The 27870-nt window shown below is 36.0% G+C and overlaps 3 protein-coding genes across 4 annotated transcripts; all 3 read left to right on the forward strand.

Annotated features, from left to right (window-relative positions):
- The first annotated feature begins 2799 nt into the window (after window positions 1-2799).
- Window positions 2800-3864, forward strand: LOC107567158 (proto-oncogene c-Fos-like). The gene is made up of 4 exons (XM_016252799.1): window positions 2800-2859; window positions 2922-3158; window positions 3540-3647; window positions 3727-3864. The coding sequence occupies exons 1-4, from the start codon at window positions 2800-2802 to the stop codon at window positions 3862-3864; spliced, it is 543 nt and encodes a 180-aa protein (XP_016108285.1).
- Window positions 3865-5143: 1279 nt separating this feature from the next.
- LOC107567181 (EGF-containing fibulin-like extracellular matrix protein 2) lies at window positions 5144-22795 on the forward strand. The gene is made up of 17 exons (XM_016252824.1): window positions 5144-5224; window positions 5309-5478; window positions 5761-5848; window positions 5955-6153; window positions 6278-6404; window positions 7054-7154; window positions 7614-7747; window positions 14190-14431; window positions 14668-14716; window positions 19021-19233; window positions 19339-19461; window positions 19561-19677; window positions 19903-20022; window positions 20107-20226; window positions 20316-20442; window positions 20562-20757; window positions 22232-22795. The coding sequence occupies exons 3-17, from the start codon at window positions 5764-5766 to the stop codon at window positions 22391-22393; spliced, it is 2115 nt and encodes a 704-aa protein (XP_016108310.1). The 5' UTR covers window positions 5144-5224; window positions 5309-5478; window positions 5761-5763; the 3' UTR covers window positions 22394-22795.
- LOC107567182 (acidic fibroblast growth factor intracellular-binding protein B-like) lies at window positions 7688-10254 on the forward strand. Of its 2 annotated transcripts, XM_016252825.1 has the most exons (5): window positions 7688-8189; window positions 8277-8340; window positions 8840-8926; window positions 9029-9126; window positions 10062-10240. In XM_016252825.1, the coding sequence occupies exons 1-5, from the start codon at window positions 8038-8040 to the stop codon at window positions 10129-10131; spliced, it is 471 nt and encodes a 156-aa protein (XP_016108311.1). In that variant the 5' UTR covers window positions 7688-8037; the 3' UTR covers window positions 10132-10240. The 2 variants fall into 2 exon arrangements, with proteins under 2 accessions (XP_016108311.1, XP_016108312.1); XM_016252826.1 differs by lacking the exon at window positions 7688-8189 and having other exon boundaries at window positions 8201-8340; window positions 10062-10254.
- Window positions 22796-27870: the final 5075 nt, after the last annotated feature.

Here is a 27870-nt window from a genome sequence, read left to right on the forward strand (position 1 = left end):
CACACACAGCAGTGAACACACACACACCGTGAACACACACCCAGAGCAGTGGGCAGCTGTTTATGCTGCGGCGCCCGGGGAGCAGTTGGGGGTTCGGTGCCTTGCTCAAGGGCACCTCAGTCATGGTATTGAAGGTGTACATTCACTACCCCCACCTACAATCCCTGCCGGTATGAGACCCAAACCCACAACCTTTGGGTTACGAGTCCGAATCTCTAACCATTAGGCCACGACTTCCAACGTTATACATCTACAGTTGTGTTGCTGGATTTTAAAGCAGGTTTGATTTTTTTCCCTTCCTTATCACTCTGTATTTACAGGATTTCACTCTACTGTATTCAGTAGGTGTAATGTATTGTAAGTTGCTTCAGAAGTATTGCAAGTACTACGTACAACAATAAAACAGTGCATTGACATAAAAAAGGAAATTTACTTTTGCTACTTAAGTACTTTTAAAAGTAAGTACTTCTGTACTTTTACTTTAGTAAAAATCTGTCTTTACAACTTTTACTTGTAATGGAGTAATATTTGACCAGCAGTATCTGTACTTTCACTCAAGTAATGGAGTCGAGTACTTTGTCCGCCTCTGCTGTCAGCCAATCAGATTCAAGCATTCAACAGTAGTTTCAAATATTAAATATATATTTATAAATCTATCTATCCGTGTGTGTGTGTGTGTGTGTGTGTGTGTCAAGATATGTTTAGGGTTACTCTATTGACCAAATGTTTGAACAAAATGTGCATTTTACTTAAAAGATTAAAATATGATATTTTCAAAAAAGAATACCCTGACACACAGCCATGGTGATCTAAAAAGAATTGATTTGGTTGATAAAAGTTATATATAATACAAATATAAAAAATAAAAAAGTATGCCCTATGCACAAAAACAAAAACTGAAATAAGTGTAATAAAAAAATGTTTTATATTTAATTTCTTCTGCTTGAAGTTCTCAAAGAGTTTTTCCAAGTCTTTTTTCCTTTTCTTTCCTCATGTTAATGTATTCCTGAAGACAGTACAGACCAGCCTTGAAATGAGGCATGTATCTGTTCTCTAGTGATTCGCGGATGTCCTGCCAGTTCCGCAACGGTTGGATTATTCATACATTTCAAACCTACACGTCACTTGGCAGAATTCAACATGTGAAGGGTGTGTTAAAACCACATGTGTTAAACTTACGATATTTACTGGGTTTTCTAGTGAATATAATTTCAGCGACAGTTAGTTGGCGCTATTGGCAAGAAGGTCTTCATAAGTAATAGCAATTAGAGAGGCACATTAGTGGCCACAGAGGAGAAAAGGCGGTAGATTGGAAAGGATAGATGCTCCAGTGATGGGAGGAGAGAGAGTGCGTGTGAGTGGGTGTGAGGAGGCGCTGAAACACTTGAAGAAAAGTTGTAGCACGTGTTTTGGTTTATTTTTTCATCATTCGTTCTGATGGATTTATCATAGTTTTGTCATTTTTCTCCTACCGAATTTGTCCCTTTGTGGGCCTATTTCAATTAACAGCACGGGAGATGGTTTGCGAACTTAACTAACAGAAATAATATGAACTCGAAGAATATCGGGTTTGATCATAATGAGTTATAATGAAGGAAGAGAATCGTATTATCGTATGTATGATTCCCAGATTTCTCCAGCATGGATGGACCCGGATAATTCAACGGCTCTTCCGGTATGTTTATATTTATTTATTTTTTAATTTTTTTTAAATATTTAACACATTTAAAAAATATTTTAAGGTATTTTCTTGTATAAAAATAAAATATATTTTCGTATATTTTCTTCTCTATATTTCTACTTCTGTATATTTATTTATTTAATTTTCAGTTTTTTTTCTTATATTAGTGTTATATTCCTAATATATTCCTGTTATATTATATTCCTACTACTTGTTTCACTTCTGTTTCAGTTTTTATAACCATGTCTTACTATGTGTCAGGAAGTTGCTGTTTTTTAGCATGTAAGTTTGGCAGTGATTTTTTTTAGGATTACTGATAAACTACTGACGTTTGATTTGTATTATTTGTATTTGTTATTTATTTTAATTTTGGTTAAATTATGTCTGAATTTATTATGTCTGTAGAGGTATTTTATTAAGTTTTAGTTTTATTTAATTTTCATTTAAATGTTAAGTTTTGAAAAATTGTTGTATGCATTTGTCATTTTTATTTAATCTCTTTATTTTTAAAATGCATATAGGTAGTATTTATAAAGTTTTAGCTTTTAGTTTTGGATCTGTTTTTAGTTGTTTTAATACTACAATTGATTGCTTCTGTTGTCCTCATTTGTAAGTCGCTTTGGATAAAAGTGTCTGCTAAATGACTAAATAAATAAATTCCACCTCTACTGTGTAATTCTGCACTATCATGTATGTCTGCACTATGTCCGTATTTTCTTCTGCACTGGAAGCTCCAAGTCAGATTCCTTGTGTGTGTGTAAACATACTTGGTAATAAAGCTCTTTCTGACTTCTGACCGACTTTTGTATATTTTCAAAATCAACTAAATCAAACAGAAGAACTACAACAGGACAGATAATAATTGTTCAGTATTGTGAAGATGAAAAATTTTTTCGTCTGCAATTCTTATAATTGTTTTTGAGCCTACATTTTTTATAATTGTTAACATTATTTAATAACAAATTCATTTATTGCAGAATCTTACTGAGGACACTACATCCAGCCCAAATCTTGATGTAATTACATCTAGTCCAGATCTTCAGTGGCTTCTGCAGTCCTCTCTATTTTCCCAATCAGAGGCCACCTTGGGAACGTTTTCCTCATTCGCACCCACCACCATGCCCAACTGCCCCTGTTTGTCACAGTGCTCCAGTCCTGACCCGTCCTGTAATGGAACAGTGGGGGACCGTTCAATAGGACATGCTAACAAACATGTAAGTTACAAATTCATTTATTGCAGAATCTTACTGAGGACACTACATCCAGCCCAAATCTTGATGTAATTACATCTAGTCCAGATCTTCAGTGGCTTCTGCAGTCCTCTCTATTTTCCCAATCAGAGGCCACCTTGGGAACGTTTTCCTCATTCGCACCCACCACCATGCCCAACTGCCCCTGTTTGTCACAGTGCTCCAGTCCTGACCCGTCCTGTAATGGAACAGTGGGGGACCGTTCAATAGGACATGCTAACAAACATGTAAGTTACTGATATTTCTGAAATTTTCAGAGTTTAGAATGCAGAATGTAGTGAAAGTAAAGTTCTGGTGATTCATTCATTGTGGTAAAAGAGTGAAATGACTCACACCTGAATCACACAGGGGCATGAGGAGTGAGTCAGCGCTGTAGTATTTGAGCGGGAATCTTAAAGCGCATGCTCAGATGGATGGATCATGTTGTCATTGGTGCCAATGGATTAGTAACAGGAACAGCATATTTGGAATTGGGTAGAATTGCTGTCTGTATGTTTTCTTGATATCATTCATAAGATGGCAGCACCATCACTCTTTTAGACTGAATCTTGGTTCTTAAATGAAATTTGGAATTGCCTTGCTAACACCTAACACCTCGGCCTTTATAGATGTCCTCTGAGGAACTTGACAGGATAAGGATCCGCAGGGAAAGGAACAGAGTAGCAGCCGCCAGGTGTCGGGACCGTCGTCGGATGCTTATATACACATTACAGAATGTGAGATTAGTACTTATTTGTGCTATAAACCATGTTTAGCCGTTAGCCGTATGTCCTGAGCTTGTGCTTTCTCTTCCAGGAGACGGAGCATTTGGAACATGGGAAGACGCAACTGGAGGAAGAGATCGCTACTCTTGAAAGGGAGAGAGAAAGGCTTGAGTTGGTTTTTGAGGCACACATGCTTATCTGCAAGTTAAATGACCCAAACCCAGAATAAATACTGATGCTGGTCATGTTTAGTGCTGAGTCTGCTGGTTCAGATCAGCTGTGGATTATATAACATAATAAGCGTATATTTGTTAAAGAAAGCGAAATGTTAAAATATATTTCAGTGATACCTTGATAATTATTGTATTGCATGCACATTTCATTTGACTTGTTTTCAGAATAAACCACAGTTTCAAATGTCGTTGTTACTCTATCAAATGTTTTTGTACCATGGGTGTAGCAGCAGGTGTGGACCTTGGTTGGGTGCCAGCTCTATAAATTATATGTTTATTACTTAGCTAATATGTATGCTGTTCAAAAGTACAGTAAAATCAGTAATGTTGTGAAATATTATTACAATTTAAATGAATTGTTGTCTATTTTACATTTATTTCAAAATATAATTATTCCTGTGATGGCAAAGTTGAATTTTCAGCAGCCATTACTCCAGTTTTCATTAAGTGTTTTTCAGAAATGATTCCAAAACTGTTGCCCAAGAAACATTTATTTTACTATCAATGTCGAAAAGGTTGTGCCACTAAATATATTTTTGTGGAAAGCTATATATTGTTTGTGCATTCTTTGATTAACAGAAAAGTTAAAGGAACAACATTTATCTGAAATTGAATTTTTGTAACAATAAGTCTTTACTGCCAATTCAGTCCTTGCTTAATAAAACTTGCTTTAAATAAAACCCCAAACTTTTGAACAGTAGTATATAGCTAATAAAAATGTGTGAATACTATCCTTTAAATATTACAGTAACATTTAATCAAATATTAATATTTAATCAAATATATTACAAATATAAAATGTGAATCAAATCACATTTTATAAATATGATAAATTGCATTCACAATATCACAATTTTATTTATTTTTACAAAATATCACAAAATTGTATAATTATTCCAACGCCAACTGATACTCCACTTTAACATTACAACAAATAATAACTTGGGAGGAGATTTTAGGATAAAATCAATACTCAAGCAAATATAATTCTTTAAGACTTGGTTTGTGCAGATTTGGTTCAATATTAACATTACCGATCATTCAATTTACCAAAAATGCCTTAATACACGTTTCCTCAGTCTGTTATTGTAAGTTCAGCTTGAGTAATACTGTAAGTCTGAGCCAGAAACATTACACAAGCACAAAATTAAAATGATATAGGCATTAAGTTATACGTTTTTCTGCACATTTTTTTAGTTTTGGTTGCAACTTTGTGCTTTGTTTATTCCTTAACAGCAGGTGGCAGTCACACAGAAGCAGACGTTCAATAACGCTGCATGAACGCTCGACGGAGGGCAATGTCTATGGTGAATGTAGTTCAGCTTGGGTAAAACCAGATACTGGATCCAGGCGATTGTGAGGAGTTTGACAGCTTTTGCATATACTACAGTATCAGTCAGCGTTCATAGATAATCCTGGTATTATTTGTTTGTGCTTCAGCATAAAGCGCATTAACAGATCTGCACCTGCTGCGCGTTTGGAATTGTATCTGCGCAATAAGCTCAGCTCGCAGATGCGTCCTAGAGAGCCATACAGCAGAAGCCACGTTCTACCATGAGCTAACTGCTCCTCTTTGACTGAATTTTTCAGTGCAACGCATAAATAAAACGGTAAGTTTTCATCATGAGTTTGACTTCATCTTTCTCTGAATAAGAAGGTTCTCATGTATCATTTTGCGTTTTAAATCTCTGCACATCTTATAAAAACACCTACAACATATAAACAGTTTATTACAACAGTTTTCATTTTAAGAGATCGCATTTGTTGCTGCAAATCAAAGTTATGTTTGTCAAAAGCAGCTGTGACCACTCTTTGTATAGCAAATTATTTTTAACTATGTTTTTAATATATCATTTTAAATATTATTATTATTATTATTTATGCTTTTTAAGAAAATGTCTACGGAGTTAGATGTGTTTGTGGGGAACACTACTGTCCTGGATGAAGACGTGTACCAACTGTGGCTGGATGGACACACAGGTTAATAAAGTTGTTTCTAAATGTTGCATACGAGTTTGTCATACACACTTAGTGCATGCTTTTTTATGTTTAACACTTAAGGTAATGATCCTCTTCATGTATATAGTCTCAGATGCAGTGAGAATACGGATGGAAGCAGGTGCCTTGCAGGAGTGTGAAGCCAATGCAGAAATTCTGCACAGCGACACCATGGACCAGTTCAGAACATTCCAGATGTGTGAGCGGCTCCTCCAGTCCCCTTCCAAAGTGGCCAATCAGCTTCTGTTCCAGATCCCTCCTCACCATCAAACCATGCTCATCGAGAGGTCTGTGGTCGTACTAGTTTGTATTATGTTTTATAATGTTGTTGCTTTTTTAGTTTTAGTAGTTAGGGCATCATCATCACTGTTTTGCTGAGCTTGTTTGTTTGTTGCCACATTTGTCCTGTAGGTACTATGAGTTTGATAGTGTGTTTGCCAGGGAGGTGCTGGGTAAGAAACTCTCCAAAGGGACCAAAAAAGACTTGGACGACATCAGTTCAAAGACTGGGATTGCGCTCAAGTGCTGTCGTCGACAGGTGCTGCAGACACTTTGGCCTCTTATATTTTTGCATGTCTCACAAAGAAAGGATGATACTGCATGATTAGCAATGCTGTTTTACAGAAATGTTGTCAGTGTACAATACTTACAAATAATAACAATTATTATTATTGTTGTTTACAAATATGTTGTCAGTGCACAGTACTTAAATTGATTGTGAGTGTTATTATAAAAATGATTGATTGTTATTATAAAATTGTTGTTATTATTTTTTATTACTAATTAACATAATCTTTACGGAAATTTCAGTGGACAATACTTAGAAATATTAAAGTGTAATAATTGTTATTATTACTTTAGTACTAATTTATCAACAGAAAGGTTGTCAGTGTACAATACTTAGAGATATTAAATAATGATGATGATTATTATATTCACATATATTTGTTTACAGAAATGTTGTCAGCATACAGTACTTATGAATATTAAATAATAATTGTTATTATTTTATTCACATTTATTTACATAATGTCAGTGTACACTACTTAGATATTAAATAATATTATTATATTTTGTAATTAAGTGAATATTAATTAATTGATTGATTGATTGATTCATTCATTCATTCAAAGACCAGATGATAAGCAAGAAGATGTATTGTTTTAACCTCACTTCCATTTTCTCAGTTTGACAATTTCAAGCATGTGTTTAAAGTGGTGGAAGAGCTAAAAGGCCCCCTAGTGGAGAACATACAGCGTCACTTTCTCCTGTCTGATGTTTTGGCAAGGTGAGACTTTCACACATGTGGCCAAATGAAGCATATTGCTAGTGGTAAAAAGCAGCTGTCCCACCTATTGAAACTGTGACCATTTCTAACTTTCCAATTCAAGGGATGTAAATGTGTGTCAATCACAATATTTCCTACCTGTTCTTGTGATAAAGATGATTTATATGAGGTCATATACTGTACTTCAGTACTGTAAATGCATTTGTGCTATTGTGACTTAATACAACCAGCTTAACCAGTGAAAGCTTTTAGAGTTATAATTAAAAGCAATCATAAACCCGACAAAACCTAGAAAATAAACAGGCACATCTTAAAACTTATGTTTCTGTTGTGTTCACCTTCTTACTGTTTTGCTTGCTCTCTCTCCCCCATTCATCTTTCTCCTCATATGCTCTTTTCTGTTCCTGGCACACTTTTCACACTCTGTCTTCTCATTGACTCAGCCATGTCTCTCTGCAGGGACTATGCTGCCATCGTGTTCTTTGCTAACAGCCGTTTTGAGACAGGGAAGAGAAAGCTACAATATTTGTCTTTCCAGGACTTTGCCTTTTGCGCTGGTCAGCTCATCAGCTACTGGACCGTGGGAGCAGTTGGTAAGATGTTCACCTTAAAGATACAGTTCACTCAAGAAAAACTACAATTCTGTCATTTACATTACTACAGCAGCCACTACTGTCACATTGCATGAAATTCCACCAGTCAGATAATCTTTGGTGAGTGTCTTTGTACAGTATGCAGTTCTGAAAGCAGGGAGGTGACAGTGCCAAAATCAGGAAGTATTCCCCAAATTCTGTTAGGGAAATATGTGTGAGATCCATAATGGGAAAGGTAATGGAAATGAGGCAAAATTAATTTGAAAGGAAATGCATTACAGGTACTGTATATGCATTCTCACGCTCTGTTTTCTTTCTTTCATACTTTCTTAGACAACATGATGGAAGACTTGAATGTTGATCTAGAAAAAGAGTTTCTCCATGACTTGAAAGACTTGAAAGTTTTGGTTAATGATAAGGACATGTTGGACCAACACAAAAGGCATGCAAATAGTTTATTCACATGGTCAAGTGTAATGCTTATGACACACTATCTCTAACATATCTGTCCTTTCTACTAACGTTATAGCTTGGTGTGTGCACAGCTTAGAGGGAAAATTAAAGTCTTTAGTGAGATGGAGGCCAGTTTTAAGGTGAGAAGCATGAATGTTTTTAATTGTAAGCATTTTATCACACACACAGATATTTTTTTAAATAATATTTTTATTCAGCAAGGGCACTTCAAATTAATCAAAAATGACACTAAAGACATTTATAAAGTTAGGAAAGATTTCAGTTTCAAATAAACGCTGTCTTTCTATTCATCAAAGAGCCCTAAAAAGCCCAAATCAGTATTTTAGAATGATTTCTGAAGGATCATGTGACACTGACAACTGGAGTAATGGCTTTGCCATCACAGGAATACATAACATTTAGAATAAATGACATTTCACAATATTACAGATGATTTCTGATCAAGTTAATGCTGCCTAAGTAAGAATAAGAGACTTCTTTCAAAGATATAAAATCTTACTAAACATTTGAACAGTAGTGTGTGTGTGTGTGTGTATATATTATATACACGTTTTGTTTATTAATTTGTTTTATTTATCTTGGATGACATGGATGCTTATTGCTGTGGGTGAACTTCAGAATTTGTCAAGAGCTCTAGTTAACATCGCCTCAAAACTCACACACACCAAAGATTTCCGAGATCTGTTCATCGACCTTGTGGAGAAGGTAATGCACTGACACTAGATAAACTGCATACCAAGAGGTGATATTTGTCCCTGAATAGTCCCAGGTCAAGTGTGACAGAAGGATTATCGGTTCTTCTTTCAGTTCGTTGAACCATGCCGGTCAGATAAATGGACAATCGGAGACCTCAGACTTTTCCTCAAGCACTACAGCAGCTCTGTACGCATGCTTGAGGCTTTCAGGTTAGTATATATGCATTTATGTGTGTTTGTGATCAGTGTTGGGGACAGTTACTTTTAAAAGTAATGCATTACAATATTGTGCTGCTTCCTAAAAAGTAACTAATTACGTTACTTAGTTACTTTTTATGGGAAGTAATGCGTTATGTTTCTTTTGAGTTACTTTTTAAATCTGGGCAGGGCTTGCTTGTTTGTTTTTAATATAAAAAAGTTATTTTACATATGTAAAAGCCCTTTCACACCAAAAGTGAAATGAATACGTCTCAGGCTGAAGGAAATGTAAATTCACGTCTGTACAGTACAGTAGAGGGCGCAGCTGAAACGAATCGCATGAAGAATATGGCGCAGGAGAAGAAAGTTCAACACTATTCAGCAATAACAAAAAGGAAACACAAATGTTTCATTTTTGCTTAGTATGGTTGAATTGGATCATCGAAGGTCACTAGCAAAGACTTTGGTTAATAAAATAGGATTAAATGCATAAATGATATTTGTCTTATATTAAATATTTAATTATTGCAGGTTTCTGAGTTTGCATTTGACTGTTGTTATTGATTTTGAGGAGTACTAAATCTGTTTTTGTGCAGGTGAGATGAGTAAATACATGTTCATATTTAGTCTAGAACTACAGTAAGATCATGTTCACACACAACGCCTCTGCACTTACTCCTGATTTCTCTCAACATGGCAACACGAAAGCTGTCAGTCACTACATGGGAAACAAAGTAACTGGAGTTACTTATTTGAAAAAGTAACTCGGATATTTCCTTCTAAATTAAAAAGTAATGCATTACTTTACTAGTTACTTAAAAAAAGTAGTCTGATTACGTAACTGGCGTTACTTGTAATGCATTACCCCAACACTGGGATCTCTTTCTCATACTAAAAAACAACAACAAAAGCATTTGCTAAACGTATTACGTGATTTTTTTCCACAGGCATCAAGTAATATGGGACAGATACATGGGTGTCATCCAAAGCTGCATCCTGAAAATGTACCATGACTAGAACATATTTCCAATGCTGGTTTCCAGTTAGATTGACCAAAATTTTCTTCAAACCTTTAAAGAGCTAGTCGCCCTCTTGTTTGTAAATGTTGCTACCTCAGCTCCCTTTGTATATCACAGTATTCTTGTAAAAAATTTTAACTTAAGTTAAAAAAATAAAGTGTTGTCTACAAATCTGCCTTATTTGTTGTTTGTAAAAGTGGTCATTAGGAATGTCCGTACTTACTTAATATTCAGGGTAATACATAAACGTTTTTTATTGGCATCTATGGATCCATGAAGAACCTTTAGCATCCATGGAACCTTTTCGTTGCACTAAAGATTCCTTATAGTGAAAAAATTAATTAATTAAAATGTTCATCACACTAAGAAAAAATGGTTCTTTTAAAGCAATGGTTCACCCAAAAATAAAAATTTACTGAACATTTACTTACCTTCAGGCCATTCTAGATGTAGATGAGTTTGTTTCTACATCGGAATGTATTTCTACACCTGTACAGATTTGAAATTTGAGTTTAGCATTACGTCACTCGATCACCAATTGACCTTCTACAGTGAATGGGTGCCGTTGGAAAACATCACAATAATCCACCAGTAATCCACATGACTCCAGTCCATCATTTAATGTCTTGAAAAGAGAAAAGCTGCGTGTTAGTTAGAAACAAATCCATCATTAAGGCATATTTTTTTAGAACTGTTTTGGACCGTTTTCGCTCATAAACAGTGCTTGATCTATGCATATTTCTCTCCTGATTCTGACTCTTGATGAATTTATTATAAAAACAGTTTTTCGCTTCACAAGACATGAATTGATGGACTACAGTCATGTGTATTACTTGTGGTTTATTGTGATGTTTTTATCAGCTGTTTGAACTCTCATTCTGACGGCACCCATTCACTGCAGAGGATCCATTGTTGAGCAAGTGATGTGATGCTAAATTTCACCAAACCTGTTCAGATAAGGAACAAACTCATCTATGTCTTGGATGGCCTGAAGTGGGGTACATTTTCATTTTTGGGTGAACTATTCCTTTAAGACCTGTTCACTGAATGGTTCTTTGGGGAACCCAACAATAGTTCTTCTATGGCATTGCTGTGAAAACCCACTTTTGGAACCTTTATTTTAAAGAGTGTAGAGGAGGGTAATTATCTCAAAGTGTGCTTCAGTGTTTTCCCACAGGGAAGTAGCGACCTGTTTGTGTGCCCAGCGGGTGTGGGTCAGCAGCAGGGGGCTACAGTTGGCTGGTCAGCTCTGAAGTGGATAGATGAGGAGACACTTTTACTACCTTATAAAAGGCCAGACCTAGGACAGCTGTCACCCCCTACAAATGGTCATGGAAAATTCCTCTGAATTTCTGCAGAAAAGTCCTCATGGGAACCCTGGCACTCCTGCTGTTTCTAAAAGTAGGCTATCTCTGTTGTTTCCATCAAAGCCATTGTCTTAATGGTGCTCAAACCTTTGTGTAATGAAGACACATGATGTTCCTGGCACCGGGTAGTATTTTACAGTTAAATCGGGAGGCCTTGCCTCCTTTTTTACCCTGTTAATTTGTGTCTGCATTCCTTTTCGACATCCCCCAGTAAATATCCAGCAGTGTCAGATACAAGCAAGCTCCACCACGATGAAAGTTGATAAGGCAAAGTGTATTAAAAAGGGAAGTAGTTAAGGCCTGTGAATTGCACAGGTTTTGCCTAATATAACCCAGATGGATCGTTTTTTCCCCCTCTGTGAGTGATGGATTTGGGATTTGGTCTGGAAACTAGGAATTTGAATCCTTGGGGCCTGGAGGAATAACAAGGCAGGAGGGTGAAGGGTGGCTGAGATGCAGGGGCCTTTCAGAAGTGGGTGGAGGGAAAGAAGTGGGCCGTCCTAACCTCCTTTCTATAGCATTGCACCTTTCCTCACATTCATAATACACTTTCAAACAGCTATCACTGCCCAGGTCCTGTCTGCTGTCACAGAGCTCTAAAAACAGTCCACTAAACGGAGAGGGAGAGAGAAATCAATAGGCACAGAGACAGAAGAGCGAGACAACTTCTGCTGGACAGACTTCAGAAAGTGAGTTTCAAACCATCTGTATTTGACTCCTGTGCATTTGCAGTTTGTAAAATTGACCATAGCAGTACATAATGCAAATGAGACCATTCAAGCATACTTGGAGAGAAAGACATTTGATAAAGCGTGTATGAGAAATTTAGCATTTGTCATTCCAGGACTTTAAAGCTCATTGTTGCTTTGTAATAATGAAATGAATGACAGAAATGTAGTCAATGCTTTCTAATCATGCTTAGATGTGACAGAAACCTTTAGTTTGAATTGAAAACAGTTGTAGTTAATGACTACAGACAAGGCTTGTTTTTGGACGAATCTGAGTGCATGGAATTGCTTGTGTCATATCCTGTAGAGTTCAGACACTGGCCATGTTTCTGCCTCTTGGGCAGGCCAACTTTGCTGTTCCTGAACAAACAGTAGAGCAAGTCCCTAGAAATCAGTAGAAAGTCATGTCAGTGTATTTACAGAGGGCATCTAAAAACAACAAGTGATGTACAAGAGCAATTAAAATGGTATAATGCATTTAGCCATAAAAGCAAACAAAACTTAAAATAAACCCTCAAAGCTACAGAGAAAGATCATCTTTAATCTTGAAATGCGAGTGTAGGCAGAAGTAGATGTTATGAGAGTCCAGGAGCGATACTGATGGCTGAGGAGGACTATGATTTGTTTTACAGCTATAAAAACATATAATAAGACCTTAAAATAAATTACTGTAGTTAAGAGAGGCCAGAACAGGTGAAATACTGTTCTAGCAGCAGCATTTTGGACAGTATAAAGTCTCATGCTACACTGTAAAAAGTGGTAACTCAAACTTACCTTAAAGACCTGATTTAACCCATAATTAGTTTTATTTGTAGGTTGATTCTGTGATGTTAAATATATTGTATTTGATGTGACCAAAACCAGTTAATTTAAATGTTACTTTGTGTGTGTGTGTGTGTACAGTGTACAGTTGTCAGGAAATGATGGAGGTAGTAGGTGTGAATAACTATCTCCAGATCGCTGAATGTGAGGAATGGAAAATCCATCATGCAATATCTGATTATATGCATCAACTTGCCTTGCTTAGTTGGCAAGATCAAAATCACTGCACAAAATCCCAAACTTGCATTTATCACTTATCATATATGCCATGGAGTGATATCTGTTGAAGAATTATAGCCATATTAATGTGATAAAAAGAGTGAATTTCCATGCTGGTTCAAGCAGGTTTATGCTGGTTAATGTGTAAGGTATCATGAATTAACAACGAACAGTATTCTTCTAAATTAGATATATTTTTACATATGCCAACATAAGTTGTATAAATTAACATGATTGAATCTATTATTAGCAAGCATGAATTGAGTATTACACAAAAGTGCAATTATAAATTAACATTTACCTAGATCAGTGTATAGTATCAATGAGATATAGTTTTTATTCATATTTTGAATTAGTTTTTATTTTTATATTTTCTGTTTGTATTTGAATTTAAAGTTTTAATAATTTTGTTGTTTTTGTCATTTTATTAGTTTTTTAAACATATATATATATAGTATTTAATGATTATTGTTTTAGGTACATCAAGTTAAATAAAAAATTTAAATTGTTACCATGGCAAATAGATTAAACAAAATGTTTGTGTTTTTTATATATATTTTATTCTCAGATAAAGTTTATTTAAGGTAACAAAAAAAATTGTTTTAATGGTTTTAGATTTAGTAACTATGATAATTCTGACCTAGATTATTAAATGCTATAAAACACTCAACTTTATTTGTAAGTGTAAATTGTAAAGCTAGTTAACAATCCTAATGGGGACACCAGCACACCAATATCCAAAACAAAACATATGGAGGTGATCAGCAATGCTGGCCTTTTCAACGGGGCATTGTCACTGCTTCCACATGTGTATGTGTGTACTATTCCTGTTAGCACGTTTATTTGCAATTACCTTTGTTGGTCTTTTTTTACAAGGTCTCACCCCCACCTGTCTGTCTGCCCCCTTCTTATTTTCATAGAGGAGACGACGGGAACTGAACAGACCCCTTTGCACGTCTGTGCTCTCTCTTATTGTTCTCTTTGGTGTGAAGTGTGCCTTAACGACAACTATACATTTGTTCATCCATCCAGCTGTGTGTGTGGCAGGGTGAATGTCCTGTACCCTGTAACTATGAAGGCCACATATGTGCTACTTTGCATGGGTCTGGTTGTTCTTCCTGCTACAATCTGTCAGTCTCCTGCTGAACGTGACTCTTACACAGTAAGTAAATGTGACAATTTCTCCCTGTTCTTCTCTCTTCCTCTTCAGTCTTCCTTCATGCATGAACTATCTCACATCTCTCTGCCTTCCTACATAACTCACCATATATAGTGTGTTATTGTATACAATCAGACATCAGTTTGTATTAAAAAGTCATGTTCCTGTCAATAAAAGTGTTTGAGTGTAACTGCTAATGATTAAAGATAACTCATAATAAAGTGTGTTTTCTCTGCCAGGAGTGTACAGATGGCTATGAGTGGGACATGCAGACTCAACTCTGTCGAGGTGGGTGGAAAGTCATGTGCCAGAGAAAGAGAGAGAGATGATGAGAAAGTGATGCATTCCTCCTCTACGGTGGCCGAGACGTGCAAAGCAGATCACAATTCTGAAAACAAAATAACAAATTACAAACGCAAATGCAAGTCTAAAAAACAAAATAACAATTCAGAATACATTATAACAAGTCAGAAAACACAATGACAAATTCGAAAACAAAATAACAAGTCAGAAAACACAGACAAATCCGAAAACAAATGAACAAATCAGAAAACACAACGACAAATCAGACAAAGCGGAAAAGGTAGGTATAGTTTGAGACAGCGTCATTGGTTTGGGATTACTCACCGCTGACTGGACGAAACATCTGTCAATCAACGTATACAGGAAGAACCAGCCGAAGAACAGCAGAGTCGTGGTAGAAAGTTTGGAGATGGTATTAAAGTAGCTTAGTTTAAATGTATTGTATGAATTGCCCTTACTCTGGAATAAAAAATACGGGGTGTCTATTTACATTTAGTTAAAAGTGGCTGTAACTTGTCAGTTCCAGTGGCGCAGATGGATAAGTGTGTTTCCTTGGATTTTTGACACGATTGACCCGGATTCGATCCTGCCTTTTGCCTAACTTTTTTTTTTTTATTTTCAATAAAAATTAAGGAAATAATCAAAAAGTTGAAAATAAAGTATCGGGTAGGGTTAGGGTAGGTGTAGGGAGGGCTTTATTGTACCAATAAGGTGGCATCCATTTAATAATTAAAATTATAATTTACACAATACGTTATTATTGCATACTGTTTTATAATGTACTACAATACTGAAGTGCAGATAATTGCCACTATTTGCAACAAGTAGTATACTTGATAGTAGAAATCCTGCTATTTTAACATAGTATAAATAGCATATTGCTAAAAATACTGCTATTTTCACTTAGTGTAAATAGAATCCATTGCTAATACGAGATTTGAAAAGGGAGAAAAAAAAAGTTTGGGATCGAACCCGGGTCGATCGCGTCAAAAATCCAAGGACACACACTTATCCATCTGCGCCACTGGAGCTGATGAATTACAGCCACTTTTAACTAAATGTAAATAGACACCTCGTATTTTTTATTCCAGAGTAAGGGCAATTCATACAATACATTTAAGCTAAGCTACTTTAATACCATCTCCGAACTTTCTACCATGACTCTGCTGTTCTTCGGCTGGTTCTTCCTGTATACGTTGATTGACAGATGTCTCGTCCAGTCAGCGGTGAGTAATCCCAAACCAATGGCGCTATCTCAAACTATACCTACCTCTTCCGGTTTGTCTGATTTGTCTGTGTTTTCTGACTTGTTATTTTGTTTTCGAATTTGTCATTGTGTTTTCTGACTTGTTATGATGTTTTCTGAATTGTTGTTGTGCTTTCTGAATTGTTATTTTGTTTTATAAATGCATTTGCGTTTGTAATTTGTTATTTTGTTTTCAGAATTGTGATCTGCTCTTCTTTTTTTTGCACTTCTCTGCCACCGTACTCCTCTAATTATCTTGTTGGTTAAATGTCACATGCACAATCCCTCTGTCCTGCCCCTGTGTCTGGCTGCATCTTTGAATTTTAAAATACACTGTGTCCTGAGAAGACGCAGCACGTTAAAGCGCAGATGATTAAAAGGAGCTGTAGATGTAATACTGAGCAGTTTTTTTCATATAAATGCAAGGCTAAATTATATGGATTATGTATATTATGTCATATTTTTCGATGTTAAAATACTATCTCTCCCAGTTTAATATTCCAGATACAACACATCCTAACCAAGCACAAAGAAAAAAAAATTAAATGAGCAACAAGCAATAAATTCATTTAATCTGAGATTTTGTCCTAACCAAGAAATTATGTTGTTGGTTGATTAGCCTCTTTTTCTGCAGCTTGCGGTAACTTCACCCATTTTGAAATCTGATTGGTCCAAACCCCCTTCACTGTCTCATCAAATGTCTTTTGATTGGTTAATAATATTAGGTGAACATACAAAACCTTCCTATATATACAGTGGCATGCGAAAGGTTGGGAACCCCTTGCAGAATCTGTGAAAATGTGAATAATTTTAACAAAATAAGAGAGATCATGCAAAATGACTGTTATTTTTTATTTAGTACTGTCCTGAGATAAGATATGTCTTTTATGTAAGATATTTTACATAAAAGATGTTTACATTTAGTTCACAAGACAAAAAAATAGCTGAAATTATTCAAATAACCCCATTCAAAAGTTTGGGAACCCTTGGTTCTTAATACTGTGTGTGGTTACCTGGATGATCTACCACTGTTTTTTGTTTTGTGATGGTTGTTCATGAGTCCCTTGTTTGTTCTGAACAGTTAAACTGATTACTGTTCCTCAGAAAAATCCTCTGTGTCCTGCAGATTCTTCAGTTTTCCAGCATCTTTTGCATATTTGAACCCTTTCCAGCAGTGACTGTATGATTTTGAGATCCATCTTTTCACACTGAGGACAATTGAGGGACTCAAACACAACTATTAAATAAGGTTCAAACATTCACTGATTCTCCAGAAGGAAACACGATGCAGTAAGAGCTGGATGAAGATGTCCCAATTTTTCTTATTTTGCTGAAATATAATTTTTTTCCCATTTAGTACTGCCCTTCGGAAGCAACAGAAGATACTTGCATGTTTCCCGGAAGACAAATTAAGTACAATTTACCTTGATCTTCAAATTCAAAACGGCTCTTAATGCATCGTGTTTCCTTCTGGAGAATCAGTGAATGTTTGAACCTTATTTAATAGTTGTGTTTGAGTCCCTCAATTGTCCTCAGTGTGAAAAGATGGATCTCAAAATCATACAGTCACTGCTGGAAATCATTAGTGTTGTGACATGTGGCCAAGTATGGTGACCCATACTAGGAATTAGTGCTCTGCATTTAACCCATCCTTAGTGCACACACACAGCAGTGAACACACACCTGGAGCAGTGGACAGCCATTTATGCTGCGGCCCCAGGGAGCAGTTAGGGGTTTGGTGCCTTGCTCAAGGGCACCTCAGTCGTGGTATTGAAGGTGGGAGAGAGTGCTGTACATTCACTCCCCCCACCTACAATCCCTGCCGGTATGAGACTCGAACCCGCAACCTTTGGGTTACAAGTCCGACTCTCTAACCATTAGGCCACGACTTCCCCAAAAAAAAAATTCAGGGGAGAGTGCGAACGCAGTCCCCCACTACCATAAATTATGCAGGCGAGATTCCCACATTTGGGGAATTCGCAGGGGTCAGCACAACCTGAGCGCAATGGCTGAGCCTCACCCTGGGTGAACCACCTTCTTGATCATGGTGTCTCCCCTGCCAGGTAACTCCTCGTTCAAATATGCAAAAGATGCTGGAAAACTGAAGAATCTGCAGGACACAGAGGATTTTTCTGAGGAACAGTGCTCAGTTTAACTGTTCAGAACAAACAAGGGACTCATGAACAACCATCACAAAACAAAAAACAGTGGTAGATCATCCAGGTAACCACACACAGTATTCAGAACCAAGGGTTCCCAAACTTTTGAAGGGGGTTATTTTTATAATTTCAGCAATTTTTTGGTCTTATGGACTATATGTAAACATCTTTTATGTAAAATATCTTACTCAGGACAGTACTAAATAAAAAATAACATGCATTTTGTATGATCTCTTATTTTGTTAAAATTATTCACATTTTCACAGATTCTGCAAGGGGTTCCCAAACTTTCGCATGTCACTGTATATATATTTCCTATGTAGATTGTTCCTTATGGTTGATTTTCTTTTTTAATTTATTGGCTTTCTTAAAGGGATAGTTCACTCAAAAATGAAAATTATGTTATCATGTATTCACTCTCATGTTGTTCCACTCCTGTATGACTTGTGTGGAGCACAAAAGAAGATATTTTAAAGAGTGTTGGTAACTGAACAGTTTTGGTTATTAAAAAAAATTTAATCTAAGATATTTCTCAAATATCTTCTTTTATGTTCCACAGAAGAAAGAAAGTCATTTAGGTTTTGAATGACATGAGTGTGAGTTCATGTAAATGCAAGTAAACAGAATTTTCATTTTTGGGTGAACTATCCCTTTAAGTATTGATAGAAGTATAGATAACAAAAGATGATACAATTTGAGTTGCTAAAGAGATAATTGAAAGTAAAAAAAAGAACTGCTGTTCTTTTTTCTTTTTCTTATGTTGTTTATACAGTATGTATGGTTGTATATTTGTTTCATATATCTAGTATTTAATAAAAAATAAAAAAATAAAAAGGACATACAAATTACTTGTAAAGCTAAATTCTGTTCTCTATTTTACTTAGACATAAACGAGTGTGAGACTATACAGCAGGCTTGTCAAGGAGAGATGAAATGCTTTAATCATTATGGTGGTTACCTGTGCCTTCCTCGCTCTGCCTCCGTGATCACTGCACCTGAGCCCTCCAGCCAATCAGAGCCCAGTGTTCATGTGGAGCGTAACGAGGCCTTTAACCCCTGTCCTGTAGGCTACAGGGCTCAAGGAGATACCTGCGTGGGTGAGTTATTTAAGGCCGAATGTAGGGAAAGCCTGTTCATATGGTTTTATATAGTGTATGTGCATGAGTATGATGTCCTGAAGCTCTTCATCATGCTTTGGACAGACATTGATGAATGTGAATTGGACATGCATGACTGTCAGCCCAGCCAGGAATGCATCAACACTGTGGGCACCTACACCTGTCAGTGCCCTGACGGCTACAGCAAGATTGGCATAGAGTGTGTGGGTAAGAGAAGAAATGATGTGTCTTAACATCTGTCTTTAATATATGGATGCATCTTTTCTGTTCTGCAGTCTACAGTAAGTATTTCCTCTCATCTGTTAGATATCGACGAGTGCAGGTACAGGTACTGTCAGCATCGCTGCGTGAACGTGCCAGGATCTTTCTCTTGTGAATGTGAGCCTGGCTTCCAATTGGCAGGAAACAACAGATCCTGTGTTGGTAAGTCCTTAAAGCAGATACATTTTCCAGCAATCAAAACTTCCTTACACACTAATATAATAATTGTAGTTTGACAGCTTAATCAAAACTCAAACATAAATATATATATATTTTTTTCAAAACCGGGTCATTTTCTTTATTCCATGGAGCAAGAAAGGATATGAAAAATGAGTGGGGTTGGGTCTCTTGAACTCCAAAAATATCATCTCTGTTCTTTGTCATCAGATGTAAATGAGTGTGAGATGGGAGCACCTTGTCAACAAAGATGTTACAACAGTTATGGTACATTCCTGTGTCGCTGTGATCAAGGCTATGACCTGGGACCCGATGGCTTCTCATGCAATGGTTAGTGCGTAAGACATTACCCTAATAGTTTTTGACCAACTGATGATGGACTGAATGTAACTGGTTTTCTTTCTCTCCTCCCAGATATTGATGAGTGCAGCTATTCCAGTTTCCTTTGCCAGTTTCAGTGTGTGAACGAGCCTGGAAGATTCTCCTGTGTTTGTCCAGAAGGTTACGAGCTAGTAGGAACACGACTCTGCCAGGGTATTGAAACAAAATCCCTGTTTTTTACACTTGACTCTTACAATCACATTTCACTTGGTTTGAGTTTGTCATAACAATTCTGTGTGTAGATGTGAATGAGTGTGAGACAGGCACTCATCAGTGTGGGGAGGGACAGGTCTGTGTGAACATCCATGGTGGACATCAGTGTGTCAACTCCAACCGCTGCCAGGACCCCTACGTCCAGGTTTCAGAGAAGTGAGCCATTTCGATTTGTGTAAAGGCAACTCATAATTGACTCAAAATCATATTTTGGCACTTTTTATTATTTTAACACCCCTCTCCCTTTTTCCTTGTGTCACTTTCTTTCTGTCCAGTCATTGTATATGTCCAGTGGTGAAGCCAGAGTGTCGTGACCTGCCCTTTTCCATTGTGCATCGATACATGAGCATCACCTCCGAACGCTCGGTTCCCTCTGACATCTTCCAGATCCAGGCCACCAGCGTCTATCCTGGAGCCTACAACTCCTTCCGCATTCGTTCTGGAGATGAAAATGAAGAATTCTACATACGGGTTAGTCAGAGACACACAACACACTTTAAACATCAGTTTCATAACTTATGTGTGCTAGAGTAAATACATTCTCTTTTTATTATTACACTATCATTCATTTGGGTTCATTTGGATCATGTTTTTGAAAGAAGTCCCTTGTGGTCGCCTGGGCATTTATTTGATCATAATACAGTAAAACAGTAATATTGTGAAATATTATTACAATTTTAACAATTGTTTTCTATTTTAATATATTTTAAAATGTAATTTATTCCTGTGATGGCAAAGCTGAATTTTCAGCATTCATTACTCCAGTCTTCTGTGTCACATGATGCTTCAGAAAGTATTCTAATGTTAATTTGGCGCTCAAGAAACATTTTTTATTATTATCAACGTTGAAAACAGCTGTTAATACTTGTGTGAAAACCATGTGGAAAATTCTGTGAAATTTGTAAATTTAAAGGGGTCATATGATGCTTTTTTAAATATCATTATTTTGTGTGTTTGGTGTAACAGAATATGCTGACATGCTTTAATGTTCAAAAAACACCTCTCCCTCTCTCTCTCGCGCTCTCTCGCACACACACACACACACGATGCGCAAAACTCCGCATTTGAACAGTCAATAGCAAATACTTAAAATAATAACAAAACAGTAGCTGATTCAGAAGCGTCAGATTGTCATAGCAAAGTCAGAATTACCTCCTCTCCTAGGTTCACGAAATGGTCGTCCATAAAATGCATTGCTGTTCTGTTGTAAGTAATCTTAAAGATTTCTAAATGCATCTACTTTTGGAAGGCCAAATAAAGTGCTTTTGCTTTCGCCTAGAAACACACAGCGTCTCCCTGACATGCTGCTTCAACACTAACTGCGGTTACTGAAACCACGCCTTCTTTCTTTGCGTGAACATTTGAGTGGCATTATGCAAATATTTCCACATAGTGAGGTAGATATGTGGGGGCGTGTTAGAACGAGCCGTTTTAGGGGGACGTGGCAGAGTCTTAACTTTGATAAAGAATATCTCTTTGGTTTTGAGACTTTAGTCTTTGCAACTTCAGGGATCTTATCTATGCACAATCAACTTGTAACACTCCAAAGAGAAAGAAAAACTTGAAATCGCATCATATGACCCCTTTAAGATTATTTGATGAAAAGAAAAGAAATCGTTGATGAAAAAAATTATTTAGCAACATTACTGTCTTTACTGTCAATTCTGATCAATTTAATGCATACTTTCTGAATAAAAGTAAAAAAAAAAAAACACTTTTTTTTTTTAATACTCGATCACATATTTGTTTATATTGGTTAGTGATTTAAAATAGTGCAGAATCTTTAATATTTTTGTCTTATTTAACGTGTTCACTTTGTTTGAAGCTAGGTTTTAAGCTTAAAAAATCGCAAAACTTTCAGTTTGTGTTTAAATGAAAAATGTCAGAATTGCAATGTGGTCTCATACTTTTTGACTCATTTATATTTGTCATTTCTTGTTCGCAGCAAATCAACAACATCAGTGCCATGTTGGTTTTGGCCAGAGCAGTGACTGGACCGAAGGAGTACGTCCTCGATCTGGAGATGGTGTCTGTCAATCCTCTCATGAACTACCAGACCAGCTCTGTTCTGCGTCTCTCTGTTTATGTTGGGCCTCATGCTTTCTGAGGAGAGAGAGATGGAGAGACAAACATAGGGAAAACACTGTATGAATACAGTATATACAAGAATATCTTTATTCAGTCTATTTCTGCTTTTGTGTGTTGAAAATTGGCAACACAGTTCCACAAATCACCACCTAATGATGTGAAATGATTTTTTTTTAGGCTGACTGCAGGCCAGTGACTGCAGGCCTATTCTGGGAAGCGCTAAAGCATCTGAACATTTATTCCTCTCACTTTGTCACCGTGGACTCATTCTCACACATACATGCAGCATACAAGCACACACACCGAAAACACACACATGTCTGCTGCAGATATTTCAGAAAGAAACGTCAAGATATAGTTTGTTATTAGTATTAGCTAACAAAACAAAATAAATAGGAAGAATTATCGAACCTACATACAATACACATTCCAAAGAACTTTTGTAATTACATTTATCTAGTGTAATACTGGGAAATTTTAGAAAACACTAACAAACTAAAATAAAATCCAGGTTTCTATAAGCCTTAAATGAGAACTCATTTTTATTTAAAAAAATTTGTGAAACCAATTTTACGTAAATTGTTGCATTTTCTCTAATGCTTATTGAATTCTGTACTTCTGCTTGTTTACTCAGACTACAAGATTATACAAAAATCTTTTTTATTTTTAAATTTTTTGCTTAATTTCATTGTTAAAGTGAAAAATTACTGTGTAAATGTAATACATTAAAGAAAAACAATTCTGATCCTCCCTTCACATCTTTGTTTTTTTATGATCTTCTTTATTTTTCCTTTCTTGTCTGTAGGCTAAAAAAAATCCTGTTTGGTGTACATGCTAATAATTTGGTTAAAATTTATCTTGATTGTGAGTATAAATGAAAGTAAGTATAAATGAAATGCTCAGGTGTCTCCACATGGTGACAGTGTAACATTAGCACATGCTGAGTTTTACCTTTTTTGCTATTAGCTGAAAGAACCATTACTACAGTCACGTTTAAGGGTTGACCAAAATAAATGTCACATTTATATCATTTTTTGGTTGTTATTTTAGGGCCACTGTACTTTGGAACTACTGTACCTAATAACAATAATTTTTCATTTTGGAAATCCTACGTGTTAACTACAAGCTTTAAAGTTGTCCTATAGATTTAAATTTACCTCATTTAAATTTACTTCATTGACAAAAAGTAAAGACAGGAAGAAGTTAATGAATAAAAAGTAACAGAGCAACCACAATATGAAAACTGATACCTTTGAAATGCTAATTAGAGTGTACCAAAAAGGCTTGTGTTTTTGCAGGCCATTCATTAACATTATTTCATCAATGGACTGGTCATCTCACTTGATTTAGAACAATGGCAAAACAAGTAGGAAGTTCTGTTTGAGTCAGCGTCTGATTTATTACTGCTATGTGTGTGAAAGGATCTGTGTGTTAATTATAACGGCATGTAGTGTATTGTCAAATGATAAGTGTGAATTTAGCCTAGTGTAGCTCCAGCAGGGAAGTGATGAGCTCATTGATGGTCAGTGTTGGCACAGAGGGCTTGTGGGCAGTGCAGCAGATGGATGTAGGTGTGACTGGAGTAGCTGAACACACTGACAAGCATGTCAGATGATGCTGTAATATTTTACATTCTTTGGTTTTCTGAGACTTTAAGACGTAGGCTTTCTTTGTGTGAAATTTTGAAGAATGTTGGTAACTAAACGGCTTTGGTTTCCATTGACTTCCATTGTATGGACAAAAAATACAAATGGACGTCAATGGGAACCCAAACTCTTTTCAACATTCTTTAAAATATCTTTTGTTGTGTTCAGCAGAAGTAAGATGTGCACGACATCAGGATAAGCAAATGATGACAGAATTTTCATTTTTATGTGAACTATATTCATTCTGAATAAGCCTTTTTAAATTTGTTTTGTTGTGACTGTGATCGCTTTCAACAAAAATCTAATTAATATATGTTAGGTTAACATTTGCATTTGTTTAAAATTAAACAAATGTTTATATGCCTGTCTATAAATAGTTGAATTTTCTCTAAAAAATAAACAAGGTTAGTTCTTTTCATTAGCAGAGAGGAAAATGGAGGCGTTGGAGCTATTTTTGTGGTTTAGAAGGGTAATGCTACACTGGGTTATAAGGAGAGTAATTTTCCTGTCCTCCCACTCAAATGTACGTCACAATCAGGCCATTAAAACATATTATTCTCTGATCACCATGAATGACTGAAACAATACATGTACACTCTTAATTGTCCTGAAATTGGAAATATTAACTTTAATCTCATTTTTAATTTTTTTTTATTGGTAACATGAACTAATTTCCATCCCACACAGATCAGGTTTACAATTTTCAAGACGATGACAAAGTGAAAAATGTTTCTTCAAACCAGAAAGAATCAGGCAACGTGACCTTCCAAGTGATTTAATGTGCTCTAAAGGTGTGAAAGCAATGACAAGTGAGTTCCCATTCTTAGTTTTCTTCACAAGATGGTGGATGGTTACTTTTGTTTTTAGGATATTAATAAATGTCACTTCATTGGGATAGAGGTTAAATGTTATGACTTCTTCTGTTGGGTTCAAATTGGTGGTGTGCTTGAGAACAACCATCATTTTTCATCTCTTGCAATGCGCAAATTTTGTTACTAAGATACTGCAGCTCCGTTGCCATGGGTGCAGAGATACAGAGATGGTCAAGTATCAGCTTCTAGTATAAACCCCCAAATAAAAAAAGAATATGTGTAGAAAAGACAGGGATACTACAAGTGAAACTTATTGTTCCTTTCTTTACCAAAACTAACATTTGATCACAAAGGTAACAATTCTGTAGCCACAAAGTTATCCATATTGTCCAGAATATGGAGTACAAATTATGATGGGGTTTTTTGTGCCATACACAACATAAGCCAAGAAGACCAGCCATCTGAGCTGAATTTAGATTTTTCCTGGAAAGCTACTATTTCATCATGTTCGGGATTCAATATGAGATAATTACCGAAGTGTTCTTTCCTTTCTTCGAACATGACCAAAGTGCAATGCATATTAAAAAGACGTACATGTGAACAGATTATGAGCATTACACATTTTTTCCAAGAAATCTCATCCCCTATCTTTCTGATTTCAGCAGATGGCCGTGCCACTCACGTAATAAACAAAAAAGTCCAGTGGGAGCTCAAGGGGTAGGGTGACAGTTCCCTCTCTGCAGAGATCTGTCTCCCAGGGGCCAGATCCACATCATCCAGCAAAACTTTTCATCAATATTGATACCATATGTTCTGAACGACGTCAAATGCTGTGGCTGTCCAACAGTCTGTCCCCTCTGTCCTTGTTCCTATCATCCAGCCTCCTAAAGGCTTTGTTATTTGATCTGTAATTGCCATAATTGCACAGGCTGGACATAAAAAAGGGGAAAAGACAGTATAATGGCAGTCAGATACTACATAGGATGTAAAATATTGCAAACAGGAAGTGTGACTCAGGCTTATTTAACCCCAGGACAAAAAGGCATCTGATGCCCCATAATATTCTCAATTAATGTAACAACATATGCAATGGTGTTCTTTAAAAGTTACTGAAGTGCACCAAACACATATGGATCTGTTTGTCCTTGATCAGCAATATGTTTAGAATCTTATAGAAATCTGAAAGTGGTTTGAAATAAATGAGCACTGTTGCTGGGTGTCAAAAATAGCCTGAGCGACTAAGGAAAAAGAAAAAAGCAAGCGCAGTTACAAGGTTGCAGTTTGAACAGGCTTCATCAACGGTAGGAGAGGGAGGAGGGAGATGTGTAGGCGAGAACTTAGCTCACGTACATTTGCTGTCCGATGTTTAAAACTTTTGTATCCACACAAAATGTATGCATGCACTTCTCTACAGTCTTACAAATAAAGAAGCAATAAAGAACTGTTTTTGGTTCCCCAAATAATTTTTCAGTGAACAGTTCTTAAAAGAATAGTTCATCAAAAAATGTTTGATTTGTTGAATTTCCTCAGTCTCTCAGGCCATCCAAGACGTAGATGAGTTTGTTTCTTTATCGGAACAGATTTGGAGAAATTCAGGATTACATCATTTGCTCACCAATGGATCCTCTGGAGTGAATGGGTGCCGTCAGAATGAGAGTTCTGATAAAAAAACTTCTCAATAACCCACAAGAAAGACATAAGAAATTCATCAAGTTTTTAACTTTGCTTCTGGCTAAAATATGAGTCCTCTATCCATAATTTTGCTTTCTGCAGTGAAAAAGTTGTCTTATCTGAATCAGGAGAGAAATATGCACAGATCAAGCACCGTTTACAAATGAATAAAGTCCAAAACCGTTCTAAACAAATGGATGTTGACAACGAGGGATGGACTTTTTCACTGGAGGAAGTGTTATCATGAATTATGGACTGGTATATTGCAACAGTTTAAAGTTGAATCGCCTTAATGGTGAATTTGTTTATTACAAACACAGCTTTTCACAAGACATTAATTTATGAACTGGAGTAGTTTGGATTACTTGTGGATTAGTGTGACAAATTTTCATTTTTGGGTGATTCATTTATTTATTTTTTAACATAATTTTTTTCGTAAAAAAAAATCTAAAGAACATTCTCTTTTTTCTTCAGTATATATAAAAAACTTCAATGCAATGGAAAGATTTCATGGATGTTCATGGATGATGGTTCTTAATGAAATCCATGGATGCCAATTAAAGTACCTTTGCTTTTAAAAGTGTATGAAACCAGTTGAAATAAGTTCTTAACTACAGCAAAATGCATTCATGTCATGAATCAATGAGGTAGGTCATGATGTCACAGATGAATGATCAAAGCACATAGGGATGAAAATAGAACAATTTGGCTACAAAGAGCTCAGCAGATAAGATCCCACTTTATCACAATATATTGTTTACAAGTGGTATGAATCATAAACAAAATTAGTTGAGTTTGAGCTTCAGATGACCATTACTATCCTCAGTCTTGTCCTGCTCAGGTATTTTAAAAGAAGTGTTGCCAAGCAACAGATTATCACTGTTCTTTAAAGTAAAAGCATGAGGACCTTGATTCTTTTGGTTTTAAAATAAACATGAACATAAAGAAGGAGAAACTATAAAACCAGACAAGTGTCCTTCAAACTGTCCATTCACTGATTTCTCCTTATCTTCCCCTTCCTTTCTCTCTCTCTCTCTCTCGTTGTCTCTCGCTCTCTCTCTCTCCAGTGAAAACTATTTTCTGTTTTGTTTCATTATTCACATGTATGTTTACTAAGAATAAAGCGAAAGGAAATAAAAACACTGACCATATATTTAATTTTCAAATGTGAAACTATTTTCTCAAGAGTTTTAAACTCATGTACAATATTTTTGATTTGTTAATAATCAGTAGGCTGATAATATTAATAATATCAGCTCCACTTGAAATGCTTAACCATTTGCATGACTTACATTTTGTGGCTCTTGCCCTGTTTATTAAAAGTATATAAAATAATAAATAATAATAGCAGGCTAATATAGCAGACT

This window comes from Sinocyclocheilus grahami, unplaced genomic scaffold, assembly GCF_001515645.1.
Source record: "Sinocyclocheilus grahami isolate Dianchi unplaced genomic scaffold, SAMN03320097.WGS_v1.1 scaffold1131.1, whole genome shotgun sequence".
Lineage (NCBI taxonomy): Eukaryota > Metazoa > Chordata > Actinopteri > Cypriniformes > Cyprinidae > Sinocyclocheilus > Sinocyclocheilus grahami.